General features: G+C 41.1%; 1 protein-coding gene across 5 annotated transcripts in view; it reads right to left on the reverse strand.

The window, feature by feature from the left end:
* Positions 1-586: 586 nt before the first annotated feature.
* Positions 587-14,213, reverse strand: part of ITPRID2 (ITPR interacting domain containing 2) — a 61,602-nt gene continuing 47,975 nt past the window's right edge. For all 5 annotated transcript variants that reach the window (XM_090045296.1, XM_090045295.1, XM_090045298.1 and 2 more), the window contains 3 exons: positions 13,096-13,509; positions 2,502-2,626; positions 587-1,852 (listed from right to left, as the gene is read on the reverse strand). In XM_090045296.1, coding sequence (XP_089901422.1) covers positions 2,522-2,626; positions 13,096-13,509 — 519 coding nt within the window. In that variant the 3' untranslated portion in view covers positions 587-1,852; positions 2,502-2,521. The remainder of the gene's footprint in view (positions 1,853-2,501; positions 2,627-13,095; positions 13,510-14,213) is intronic.

Consider the following 14,213-nt stretch of genomic DNA (forward strand, 5'->3'; position numbering starts at 1 on the left):
ACCCCTGAGATATGGATAGGGTTGTGGGCAGGAAAGAGGAAAAAGAAGAGCTACTGCTCCTCTAACGTCTACATTTCTTTTCTTGTACTTTTACATTTAACTTTGCAGCTCATAGCTTTATCCAGACATTCTTTGGGGTGGAATTTTGAAGTATAATTAAAACATTTCCTCACATAGGAAAGACAGCAGAGACCTGCTATAATTTATATTCTTACAAGCACTCCAGCAGCATTTATATTTCAACTTGTAAACATCTAGGGCCATAGATCCACATCCAGAAGAACAGCCAGATTTTGAAAACGGCTTAGGATAAAACAGATTTCACTCAGAACAATGGGAGTTCACTCGGCATACGTCACTTCTTATGACTATTTGGTCCCAAATGGCACCATTTCCTCAAATTTATAATCACATCTCTCTCACATTTATGGCAAATTCAACTTTCAATATTTCAAATCTGTGGTTATGCCATGCCGCTGGTTCAGACTACATTAACAATTCATTCCAGTGCATCAGTGTGTGTGTGTGGGGGGGGGGGGTGTTTAATAGAAAATGAACAAATACAAAAACACACTGACAAAGAGCGTAGGCAAAATAAATATTTTATTGGATTAATATACACCTTTTCTTAGAAATCAGCCCTTGTGTGTGTCTTCCTAACACATTTATAAATCTTTCAGATAAAGCTTTTCATATAATATTGTTATATCTTAACTATTCATTGATTAAGATTTTGAAACAATATAAACATTTTTAATAGCTGGAAATGACAAAGGCATAAGAGGGAATCCAAAGACTAGTCAGATGCTACACATGCATTACATGCCGATTGACCACATAAGAACCCCATTTGCTTCCGATTTTATCCACTGGAACAAATACATTTTCACTGGGCTGAGCTACAATAATCAGTGATGGAAGGAAAAGGGGAAAGCTACTTTATTTTAATTTCCTCCATAAAATAGCTAATGTCATAATCCATCTACTGAGAGTCGCATATTCCCGTTACTTTAATGATAGAAATATTTTTATTATAATTTTGCTTAATACAAGACAGAAGAGAGGACTTCTCTTGATATAACAGAGAAGCAGGCTACACAGACATGGACAGTGTTTAAAGTAAGGCACATTTCCAAAGAGGGTGAAAGATGGGAATAGAGTTGTAGGGAAGCAAAATAAAATTAAAGTTAAAGTTGTCCACTGCACAAAGATAAGGCTTTCAGTGTAAGTACTTTTAGTAGTTTTAAGTAACCTCATATCATTCTACCACTCTGCTAATAGCAACATTCCCAAGAATTAACTGCAATTTTTACAACAGGAGTTTTTCTTCTTTTGAAGTGGCACTAAGTAACAGCAGTGGAAACAATTATCGGTTGTTTCAAGCTCTCAAAAGTGAATCAGTTATTGCACAGTAAATACCTCACAGAGGTCAGTGTTTTGGGTTTTTTTTATATATACACACATATAAAAAAAAGCTAGGCAGAAGACATATGTTATTTATAAACTGGTTAGGTCTGGAATTCTTCAAGTTTCATGACACACCTCTAACACAATGAAATAAAACTACACACATTTACAACAGGGACATACAAATAAATATTAGGTCTTTCAAACAGAAATAGTTTTTCTTGATGGTTGATGGAAAGTAACACGCTAAGCAAAGTGCCTTAAGTCATTATATACAGGATCAAGAAAAGGTAATAAAGTATGCATCATAGACGTAAGCATTGTATACAGTAGCCCAACTCAGCAGCTTTAGTGTCTCCTGAAGCCCAAGTAAATAGCTTGACACCTTCACCAGCACACATCATCCAGAGCAGAAATCCCCAGCTTTTTTGGGTTGCATGCCAACCTTTGAGAGAAAGGAAAAGCAAAGACATTGAACATCATTTAAAAATGGTACAAGTTTCTTGAAGAAGTGCTACACACTGTAGCATCCCTTGAAAGCATTAAAAAACTGAATATTATGCACATTTTCATAACCTTAGTACTTGTAAAAGTCAAGCTACCTAGTACAGATAGCACATAAGAGTCTACAGAGCATACTGAAGTAAAAGCATTATATAACAGGCAAAGCTGAGAGGTTTTGCTGTGTTAGTCTGAAGTCAGGAAGAAGGCAGGGTAAATATGAACCTTACAGACTAAATCAAGAGATGAACAGAGCATAAGCTTTTGTAAACAAAATCTCACTCCATCAGATGCTTCACCAGTTTTAAAATAGTTGACTTTTTTGAAGCTAGAGAGAAGATTTAGATCCATATCTTCCATTTATTTTAATAAAACCTCAACTAATGTAATTTATGTCTGAGATAAAGAGCAGTATAAGACTACTCCTTTGTGACTATATTAAAGGTGTTTATATTTTAAAATGTGGAAGTCATTAAAACTGACCTAACATTTAAAAAAGGAAGAAAACATTTTCCATCACAAAAAATCTTCTTTCCACTTCATTAAGCTTCAAGAGGGCATTTAACCATTCCAGCAAAATGCAGAAGAATTACCTGTAGTATCCATTTTATGGCTACGTATCTTGCTTTGTATTGGCAGATCTGCTTGGGGCCGATACAGCTGCTAACAGTCCACTTACTATTTCCCGCCTAATTTCACCGACAATAGATTCTTTGATCTAAAACGGATGAAACAGAGTTTGAGGTTATTAAGTTATGCACATTTCTGATCTGGGGGAAGAGAGACAAAACCAACTAGCATCACAGACACATTTGATAGCAGCAACCTATCCTATGAAAATGCACAACTCCAAAGCCACATGAACAATAATGTTAAAAACAAGCGGGAAAACACTGTACAGATGGAAGAGAAAAGCATCTTTTGCAAAATAAAACCACCTAAATATAAAGGACTTTGGCAATCATGATGTTGCAGTGTCATTTCATCTTGCTAACCCACTTAATACCTGCTTGTTTTTACACTTTGTAATTTTAGATTAAAAACTAACAACATCCAAACCAACAACGATGGTAAGAAAAATATCCCATCTAATATACACTGAAATTACCCCACAATGGACCAAGATGCTTTGGAAGGGGGGTGTGTCACCTAATTATTTCCCAAATTTATTAAAAATTCACTTGAATGCATGCAGAACTTCAGACCAGACCCCAATATAATTAAAGAAGCCAACTTTGTAGTATGCAAAACAGTTTTTTATAGCAAAATATATCAATCGCTGGATCTTTTCAGTTTACCATGGGAATACTATTTATGTCAAGCAAAGAATCTGTTAATTCAGATCACTATAAAAATTAAAAAGGTGATTTAATTTCAGCAAGCACCTAATTGCAAATGGGAAAAATGCAGAGGGGAAAATAGATTACTCTAGGCTAAAGGATAAAGAAAAGAAGAAGAAAGCAATGAGCAGAAAAGGTGGCACTGAAGCAGTGCATTACACTAATAAGAATGAGAAAAAGGTGGAGTGACAGAAAAATGCATTGATCTATTGGCCAGAATGGGAGATCTCTAGAGCCAAATCACTTCTGGCTTACCTAGTGTTAACTTGACAGACGTGGGGCACCAGGATGGGGAGAGCAAAATCAAAACTACGTTTTGAAAACTATTCTAAAATCATTTCATGGTCAGTAACATTACCCATCTCATTCAGGTTAAAAAGGGTTATTTTTAGAGGCAAAATTGCTTTGTGTCGTAAACAATAAGTTATTATACTGGAATTGAATAAGTATTCTTTTCTAAGCAGTGGATGTAAACTTTATAAATGTGAGGCTGGATGCTAGGAAGATAGAGAATTCTAACTGTGGCTTTGCCGGTAATTAATTCTGATCCTTGGGTGCGTCTTTCCACAATCTTTTCCTGATCAGTAAAATGGGTGTAATATTTGTTGAAACATACATCTCAAGAGCATTTGAATGTATTTCTGGCTCTTTCGCCATGTAAAGCCCAGTGTTAGTGTCTCACAATTATTCACACACCTCCAACAGGAAAATCCTCCCCTGGTGTGTCAGGAAGTTTAAATGGCCATGTCAAAGGGATGCAGCAAGTCTACCAACAGTTATTTATCTCTTGTTCATGCTGGGAAATAATTAAAGCCATGAGCCATTAGTGGCAGAAGTTCATAACTTTATTACTATGCCATGTCAAGCAGAGATGCAGGACCTAAAATGTTTCCGAATATCTTTCAGTGGGATAGTTTGCTGACCTCTGAGTGTCGTTAACTGGAGAGAGAGAAAAAACACTGCTCCTGGATCATTAGGACCTTCACTGACAACCATAAAACCTCAGACATACACATGCGTACCATTTCTACTATTTTAGTTAATCAAACTACAGAATAATAAAGGTCACGGTTAAGCTTCTTGTAATGCTGGGACTAAACACCAAAAAGCAAACTTGGGACAGCTGCTCGTTTAATAACTATCTTTCTGGTTTAACTCTCTCTCTCTCTCTCCCCCTCTTCAGGTAATCATATGCATTCTGTTAAACTCACTAGGGATGGCACAATAAGATGCTGGCTGGTGCTGGAGGGATTCTAGGTTTCCTTGGTCACATGACAGTTCCTGTGCACTGGCACCATTCTTCTATCATAATGCACTCTCATTCCACAAGCTAGGTCTCCAAGTCCATTCCAAATCCTCCTGATTTTGGACTATGGGCTGAGGAGGGAGAGGAGGATCAAGGTACTCAACCAAAGACTGCGGTGGTGTCATTGTGAAGGCTTCAGCTTCCACAAATCACAGTCCGCTCTTAGGTGAGAGAGGTGGTCTGCTGGGAAGAGACTGCCTCCGCCTCACTGTGCTGGGGAGGAGGCTCGTCTCAGCCAGGCTGGCTGACCTGCTCAACCAGGCTTTAAACTAAACCTGCTGGGGGACTGGGGGGGAGGGAGTACTGCCACTGCAAGTCCACTGGGCAACTTTTGTAAAACCAGCAGGCTAAGGCACTCAAGGGAACCCACCCCTTCCCCAGCCCCAGAATGATGTGTAGGGAAGACAAGGGCCTGTACACCAATGCCAGGACCTTGGGGAACAAACAGGAGGAACTGGTCCTCCTGCTAAATAAGAATGACTATGATTTCATAGGGAAAACAGAGACCTGGTGGGACTCCACCTATGACCGGGCCATGGGTATAGACAGCTATACCTTGTACAGGAGAGATTGTGTGGACAAAAGGCACAGGGGTGTAGCTATCTATGTCAAAAAAAGCTACACATCCCTGCAAGCTGATATTGGCACCCAGAGTGGATATGGCACAGGCGACACAATGGTGGGAGTCTACTACAGACCTCCTACCCAGGATCAAGAGCTTGACCAGGAGTTCACCAGGGAATTGGCTGAGGCCGTATGCTCCCAGTGCATGACTGTCATGGGAGACTTCAACTACCCAGACATCTCGTGGGAAGAGCACTCGGCCAAATCCGAATGGTCACACAGCTTCCTCACGTGCATGGATGAGCTCTGACTCAAGAAGTCTATGGACCGACAAGAGGCAAAGCACTGCTCGACCAGGTACTGGCAATGGGGGATGACTTAATCAGTGACCTAACGATCAAAGGGAAGCTGAGAGACAGCGACCATGAGCTGATCACCTTCACCATCCGCCATGAAGCTGGCAAGTCAGTCAGCAATACAGAAGTCCTTGACTTCAGGAAAGCTGACTTTGACAAGCTCAGGAGGCTTGTCAGTGAGGCCCTAAGTGACCATGACCCAAAAGGGGAGGGGAGTTCAGGATGAGTGGTTGCTCCTCAAGGGAGTGATCTTGGAAGCACAAGCAATGTCTATCCCATCTCAGGGGAAAGGCAGCAAAAGGGCACACCAGCCCTCTTGGCTCTGCAGGGAACTAGTGGACATCCTGAGTCTAACAAGGAAGACCTATAAAGGATGGAAGACTAGAGCCACCTCAAAGGATCTGCACTGGTCCAGACCTGTAGGGAGTGAACCAGGAAAGCCAAGGCTGTGATGGAACTCCAACTGGCTACATGTATCAAGGATAATAAAAAAGTCCTTTTTTAGATATGTGGGGGAGCCAGAGGAAAAGCAAGGGTAACATTGGACCCCTGCTAAACTATATGGGACAACTGATGCCCAGGAAAAAGCCATCTGCTTAATGGGTATTTTGCATTGGTTTTTGATCAGCCCCAAGGGACAGCCCTGCTCAATATGGTGTGGGAAGGCCAGGGCAAGAGAGAATTGTTACCCTTCATCAATGTTGACCATGTGAAGGAACACCTTGAAAGGCTGGACATGTTTAAGTCAGCCAGCCCAGACAGTTTGCACCACAGGGTACTTTATGAGCTGGCAAGCATCATAGCTCAGCCACTAGCATGGATCTTTGAGAATTCCTGGCACCCAGGTGAAGTGCCTGAAGATTGGAAGAAGGCCAATGTGGTGCCTATCTTCAAGAAAGGGAGGAAAGTAGACCCAGGGAACTACAAGCCCATCAGCCCGACCTCTATCCCGGAGAAGATCTTGGAAAAAATTATCAAAGAGACCATTCTTGACAAACTGGCTGATGACAACATCCTGAGGAATAGCCTGACTAATCTCATCTCCTTCTATGACCTATCACCAGGACAAGGGAGAAGAGATTGATGTCATATATCTTGATGTTTAAAAAACTTTTGATCTGGTATCCCATGACCATCTCAGAAAAACTGGCCAACTGCAGCCTTGGGTACGTCACAGTCCGCTGGCTGGGGAATTGGCTCCGAGGCTGGACCCAGAGAGTAGTAGTCGACAGAAGTCAATCACTGTGGTGCGCCGTGACCAGGGGGGTCCCCCAAGGTTCCATCCTTGGGCCTATACTCTTTAACATCTTCACTAATGATGAAGTTCGCCACTGACACCAAACTTTGGGATAAAGCATCCTCACCCAAGGACAGGGTGGTGATCCAGGCTGACCTTGAAAGGCTCATAAAATGGATGGATGAAAACCTGATGGCATTCAACACTGAAAAATGCAAGGTACTCCACCTTGGGAAGAAAAACCCGCAGCATGCTTATAGACTGGTCAGAGCTACGCTTGTTAGCACCACAGCCGAAAGGGACTTGGAGGTCATGATTGACCACAAGACGAATATGAGCCACCAATGTGATGCTGCAGCTGGTAAAGTGAGCAAAACTCTGGCTTGCATCCATAGATGCTTCTCTACCAAATCCCAGGATGTCATTTTCCCCCTGTACTCAGCCTTGGTGAGGCCACAGCTGGAGTACTGCATCCAATTCTGGGCTCCACCAATTAAAAAGGATGTGGAGAAGCTTGAGAGTCCAGAGGAGAGCGAGGCACATGATCAGTGGGCAGGATAACAGGCCTTATGATGAGAGGCTGAGAGCAATGGGGCTCTTCAGCCTGGAAAAGCGCAGGTGCAGGGGGGACCTGGTGGCTGCCTATAAGTCTATAAGAGGTATACATCAGAATCTGGGGAACGCCTGTTCACTAGAGCGCTCCAAGGGATGACAAGGTCGAAGAGTTATAACTCCTCCAAGACTGTTTCAGGCTGGGCATAAGGAAAACCTTCTTTACTGTCCGAGCCCCCAAGACCTGGAACATACTGCTACCAGAGGTGGTGCAAGCACCTACTCTGGACTCTTAAGAGACATTTGGATGTTTATCTTGCTGGGATCCTTTGACCCCAGCTGACTTCCTGCCCCTGGGCAGGGGGCTGGACTTGATGATCTTCCAAGGTCCCTTCCAGCCCTAATGTCAATGAAATCAAAATATATAAGCTGTGCCCACTCTCTAACAGGGTAGATGAAAATAAATTCTGCTTTCCAAAATAATCTGATAAAGCCTTCCCAAATTAGCTTAGCTAATGACCAAAGAAGACTGATGGTCCGTTGGTAAGGAACAAACTGGGAGTTAGGAGACTTGTGTCCTATTCTCAGGTCCGCCACAGACCATTTACATGACCTTGGCAAACCACTTTAGCTCCCTGTGTCTTGGCTTCCCCATTGGGATTACAGCATGTCTCCCCCACCCCAGGGTTAAGTTTGTTAATGCTTATAAAATATTTTGAGATTCCTCAGCTGGAAGGCATTATATGATACACAGCATTATTGCTACCACAACAGCATTCTAAAACTGAAAATCACCCTGCTTTCCTGAATGTCAGCAGTTTCCTGCACTATTCCTGAGTGTGTCCTTAAAGCATATAAAAATAAACACAGAAACATTTCTCAGAAGTATTTTGTGTTTATTACTCAGGTAGGTATCTGACTTGCCTAACACAAAGGAGATGTTCATCCTGTTCCTCTACATTTGTTCCAGTCACTGACCCTAGGACATGCTCCCTTTCTCTCAGTACCCAATTCCCCTGTTTCTCTCCTTGTCTTCATTCCCTCTCATCACACGACTTATTTTGATTTCTCTTAGTATCAGAGTGCCTCACAATAAAAAATGTATGCATCTTGTAAGGAAGGGAAACACTAGGGGCACTTTGGAAGTTGGAGAACTAAGCCACAGAAGCATGGCTACACTTGAGATATATATACACAGCTTAAAAAAGGTATTAGTGTGTACACACCCCTAAGCATAGACACTCCCTCTAAGCCACTGCACCCCTCTAAGCCACTTTGCCTAACTTCCCAGATTGGGTACACACAGAGACTGAATAGACAGGACTTGTTTCTCAGCAATAATCTTGGCCTTGGCAGAAAGGCAGTAAGTACAAACATGGGCAGAGACACTAAAGAACTTAGGCGGTGACTCTTATGTTAGAGGTATGCAAGTGGCCCTTGAAGCATGCACAGACCTCGGCCTCCCCCATCCACAGTGTATGCCCTAAATAGGCTAGTGCAGGGCTATGCATGAGCCACATCTGGCCTACACAGTTAACTTGAAGCTTGCAGGCTCATGCATGGGCACTACACCCCACAATGCTCCTGCTACTGCTGCAGCTGGGATCTCTCAGATCCTGTATTCATACAGAATAGGAGGGGTGTGTACCTTGCCATGAGAGGTTGATAATCAGAAAGACAAAGATTTGGCAATTATCATGAGATGAAAAAATCACTGAGTCACCATGGAAACAATGCATCTTGCATCCATTCAGGAATTACCTTGGTCAGTTGTAGGAATGTGACAGAGGGAGGCCCATGTAGTATATGGCCCAGGGGATCTGCACCCTGTATGACACAAGGCCTGCACAGTTCCTAGCAACTCAGAAAGAAGACAGCCCTGGGCTAGAGCATCACACTCTCATATGCTCTCTCTGGCTCAGTAAACCTTTACTTGATATCAAGTGGAACAAATTCTACAGGAAGCATGGGGAGTGCCCTGTCCCCAGAATGTCCTATAGTGTAGGAGTCAGGACTTTCTCCTGGGAGGCGAGAGAGGCAGAATATTGTACAACAGGGGTGCAAGCACCACAAGACTGACATTCTGCTCAGTGTCTGAGATGGGGCTCTGCTGTCTAACTTCAGGAAAGGAATCTAACTTGTGAATCCCAATGGACCAAGGTACCTCCCTGCAGTTAGTCCCTAGTAAGGTACACGGACAAGATGGGGCATGATCAAAGAGATAGCCCTCTGTCCAGGCACATGAATAAGGGCTGTGAATTCTACTTTACCCCCTTCTGGGATTCAGTCCTGGGTCCTCATCTCTAAGGCTTTGAAGAACGCCACCTTTGTCCATTGTTTACTCCATCTCAGTATTTCTCCTTCGCACCTTCTACTCCTCTCTTCTCTTTTTTTCCAGGCTCAGCCCTCTATCAGATTCTTACAACTGATCATGGTAATTCCTGAATGCACGCAAGATGTATAGTTCCAGTGGCGATTCAGCCACTTTTCATGTCTCATGATAATTGCCAAATATTTGTCTTTCTGATTATGAACTTCTCAAGGCAAGGTATACACCCCTCCTATTCTGTATAGGCCACAGTGCTCTGCCAGTCAACAAACAAGAAATGAATAAAAAGGAAGTTGAAGCCTACTTCACCCTTAGGTTTAAAACCCAGAATTACATTTGCTCAATGGATGGAATATAATAATTCTCTAAGCATTGTGCCAGTCTTGTTTTAACAGCAATATTATTTATAAATATCATTAACCAACATCCCAAACGTCTACCACCTACCCTGCTGCAATCATACCATACAGCTAACAATACATTTCTTCATGGTAAGGAAGTGCCAGATAGACAGCTTGGGCACTAAAGTCCTCCAAAAAGCCAAAGAACATGTAGAACATGGAGGCTTGCTCCTACTGCCCTTTAATGCTAACCTGGAAGAAAATCCTGTTGGGCTGAATCATTTAATCTCCATGTTAGATCAGTTAGCAGTCTAGGTTCAACTGTAGTGATGGATATGGTTTTCTTCAGTCTTCTGGGACAGAAGTACAACAAAACCTTCCATAATGTTACAGGAACACACACAAAAAGATACATATCAAAGATAATTAGTCATTCCTCTGACCCCATGAAATGCACTTGCATTTCATTCATTTAAACAGGATGCTCAAAGAAAAATCGGAAGAAACCGTTCTTCTAATCAGCTTCATGCTCACTTAAACAATCATTGTCTCCTTATGTACAACTTTTTAAAAAACTACTGTTTCTGTTAAATCAAATAAAGGATATGCTACATTCCTTGCAATGCTGTGACAGAGTCAAAAATAAAGTATTGTATGTGATAGTTCAATGGAGTTCAGATTGTATTTTCAAACAAAACAAGATAGCCTGTGTTCAGTATCTTGACATTTAACATTTTTGCATACTCTTCTGTGGGAATGAATTCATTGATTCTGCAAGTTAGCAGATTTTGTTTTTTTCTGTTTTTTTAAGCAGTACATAGATACAGATAAAAGCTCATACATTACAATCCACCCAAGCATGTTCTGAAACACTGCCTACTCTTTTTTGCCTCCATTAGGCAACCACATGCCTATACAAAAGGGGAGGAATTACTGAACAAACAGTGGATTTTACATTTGTGAAGGCATAGATCAAGAATGCACATGAATGCATTTGTTTCCTACAACAAAACAATCCTAACAATGTCATTACTAGTAATGTAGTTATACAAGGGAGACAGTTTTTGATTTGTTGTAGATTTCAGTCTATTAAAATATAAAGATTTGCATACATTTATCCAGTAATAAGGTCAGACACTGCAAAAACATCTATACATACATCTCGATGCCAGTCTACCTTAATGCTGACTTACAAAGCAACTACTATTCAGGGCCTACTCTCTCCTCAGTTGGATGCCAATAAGATTATACTGAATGGCAGCCTTCAGACATCATCTGCAGAGTAAATCCAGATCAACTATCAATGAAGCATATTTAAATCCCAGGTTCTGAATTAAATGCAATTCAGTACAGAACTATTTAGCTGTACAGAGTACTCAGAAACACAGCCAAATGCCTCATTTCTCTCTGCAAAATGCACACCTCCTGTATCTGATATCAACTAATAAGGTTAATGAGGGACTTTCACACTGGGATAAACTTGGAAAGAACATCCACTACAACAGCAATGTTTTCTTTATTTTCTCTGCTACTGTTACACACTGTTTGAATGATACCTTTCTCCTTCCTCTCTCAGCTTCTCTTTTGGCAACATCCTGTAGTGAAATCATAATCCCACATCTGACATTACATTCTGTGGCTTAAAAAATGGAGATGCCACAAATGTAACAGTGTGGCATCACTGAAGGATCAATGCAGAAGGACAAGCAAGTTGCAGAAGAAACCTGTTCTGTGCAAATTATCTACTGGCCTCAGTAACTGGTACATGTAGAAAAGTGCTATCTAAAAAGGATCAGGAAGAAATTAATCTGAGAATAAGAGAATACAAGATTTCTTTTACTGTGTATAGTTTCTGCCTATCTTAAGCAGAGGAGTAAAATGTGGCATACCAGATCCCACTGTACAATCAGTAACTGCCAGAAAGTGTCAGATTCTTAAAATGAATTACAGTAATGTTGATGTAATCATTCTAGGTGTGCCTCACTGACAACCAGACTGGGATACTCTTACCCACACTTGATAACACCACAAAGAGTGCCAGTGACTTCAGTAGAGGCTACTCGTGGCATCAAGCACAGTTCAGCATCAGTTAAGTGTAATGCAAGCTGATTTTGTTTGACCTCACCGAAAAATCTGTGCGCCAAGTTAAATGCATCTAGTCTTAATAATAGCAGCTCCTTCACCTTTAACATTGGTTGCTGGAACTTGCAGTTTTATCCTTGGCTATTTATGCAGTTCCTGCCTAAAGCTAAACAAAGTGAATTCCAACCACCTCTTCTCATTCTACAGACTGTGCACTAAGGAACATGTATCATTTTCACTACCATCGTTCTTCTATTTAACATGAATGCATATTCCAAGCCTTTTACATTTAACAGCCCAGAAATATTCTTAGTGTTTGATAACTTCTTTTTTTAATTTCATTTTTATTGCTTAGGTTTTCTTCCAGAGCATGAAGAAAACCTCTGCTTCATGAAAGACTGAGGAAGAGCAGGACACTCCTTGGCAATGTTAATATCCCTTTACAACTTCCAAGCACTGCGCAGCTATTAGCTAAATATCCTTTACAACAAAGCCACGATGACGGGCAATAAATATTCCCCATTTGACCAATGCAGAAAAGGCGGGGGGCGGGGAAGCCTGGGATTGGACTTCAGCCCCATTTATATTGCTAGACTGGGTAGAGGGAAGTGAAGAGGTGGTTTATGCTCTGGATTTTATTGGTTATTTGCCAATAAAGGGTGAAAAAAGCTGGCAGAGAAGCAGTACCTCTGGGATTACTGTAACCCTTCTACAGGTAGATGAAACTAAACTAGCTTTTAAAGCAAGATACACTTTAAAGAGAAACAGATTCTATTGTGATTTTAGTAAAGAGCAAATACCTCCTTACCCATGCCCATAATGTTAACCAACTACTCATTAATGCAGCAACTGTTTTTATCTAGGTAGGAGGTAATGCAAATGTAATATACAATTCTGGCTACGCCCTGTGGTGAGAACAGCCTGTTGCTCAGAACTCTGATCTCAGGCTCTTTTTTCTTTTTTAAGGTTAAACTAGGAGAAGAGGAGAGTAGTCAGAGTTGCATGCAGTACAACTAAAAACTTCAACCAACCAATGTTTCAATAAAGCCTAACCCAAGTGGACACCGCATTTTTCCTTACCTCCCGTATAACCTGCTGTAGCTCCTCATTCTCCACACTTCTGTGAATTTCATCAACTGAAGGTGCAAGAGAAACTTTTTCAAGTTTTTGTTCTGCCTCTGATCTGGAATCTGCATATTCCTCAGGGCATTCAGCTTGCTGCATGCTACCTGGTCTTGTTGGTGGGGTTGGTGTTAAGGCAACAGATGCTCGGTATACCCTCTTGCTTTGCATCTTGGACTTTCCAGTTATTTCAGATAAGTTTCCACCAGCTTTCCTGCCTGTATGGCTGGAGCAAACGGAAGAAGAATCCGAGTTTCCATGAGAGAATACTGATTCTGATCCTTCTGCTGGAAGAGTTTCCAATCCAAGATCTCCCAGTCCTAATCCCAATTCTGACTTCAAAAACGTCTGTTCTCGAATAAGTTCAGAGACCTAGAGATTCAGGAAGAAAAGGTTGGTTTTTTTTCTCCTAGTATTTTCTATAATTGCTATAGACAAACATTAAAAATCAGAGGTCACTAGTGATTTGTCTGAGGCCTTCATAGGCACAGGCAATTACACTGTTCTTCAGAACCAAATAAAGCCTGCATCTATAAAAGCAACATTTCTTATTAGTTACCTAGTCACTCATTCCATCACACACACACACACACACACACTCATATTAGTTTATAAAGATATATTTGTATGTGTGTGCATATATACATGAATACAGGTATACAGATACACACACACTTTATACCTACTAATTTTAAAAAAAAAAAATCAAACATATGGTATTAATCTTCACAATTACGCATACCATACATATTGTATTTACTGTATTTCTATAAATATTTTATAATCACGCTTTCCCTTAGTGACTTCAGCAAAAAAGCATAAAGAAAAGGTTTTAAATAACATTAAACAGAAATGACTGCCATGTCTCTAGCCACCAGCTGTACCTAGTCAAAGCTGTTGAAAAATTATAAGTCTTGATTTGTTCCACCTTGCTTGGTAAATAGGGATACCTAAGCTTTTGCAACCTCTGAACTACTCTTTTTAGCCACTCTATAATATTTCTGTTGGCTTTCATCTAAATTAAACAAAAAAGGTGTTTATCCAAGGCTCCTGGGTTAATATTCACCAAAAAGAAC

Source organism: Crocodylus siamensis, chromosome 4 (genome assembly GCF_052110815.1).
Source record: "Crocodylus siamensis isolate JL-2025a chromosome 4, ASM5211081v1, whole genome shotgun sequence".
NCBI lineage: Eukaryota > Metazoa > Chordata > Crocodylia > Crocodylidae > Crocodylus > Crocodylus siamensis.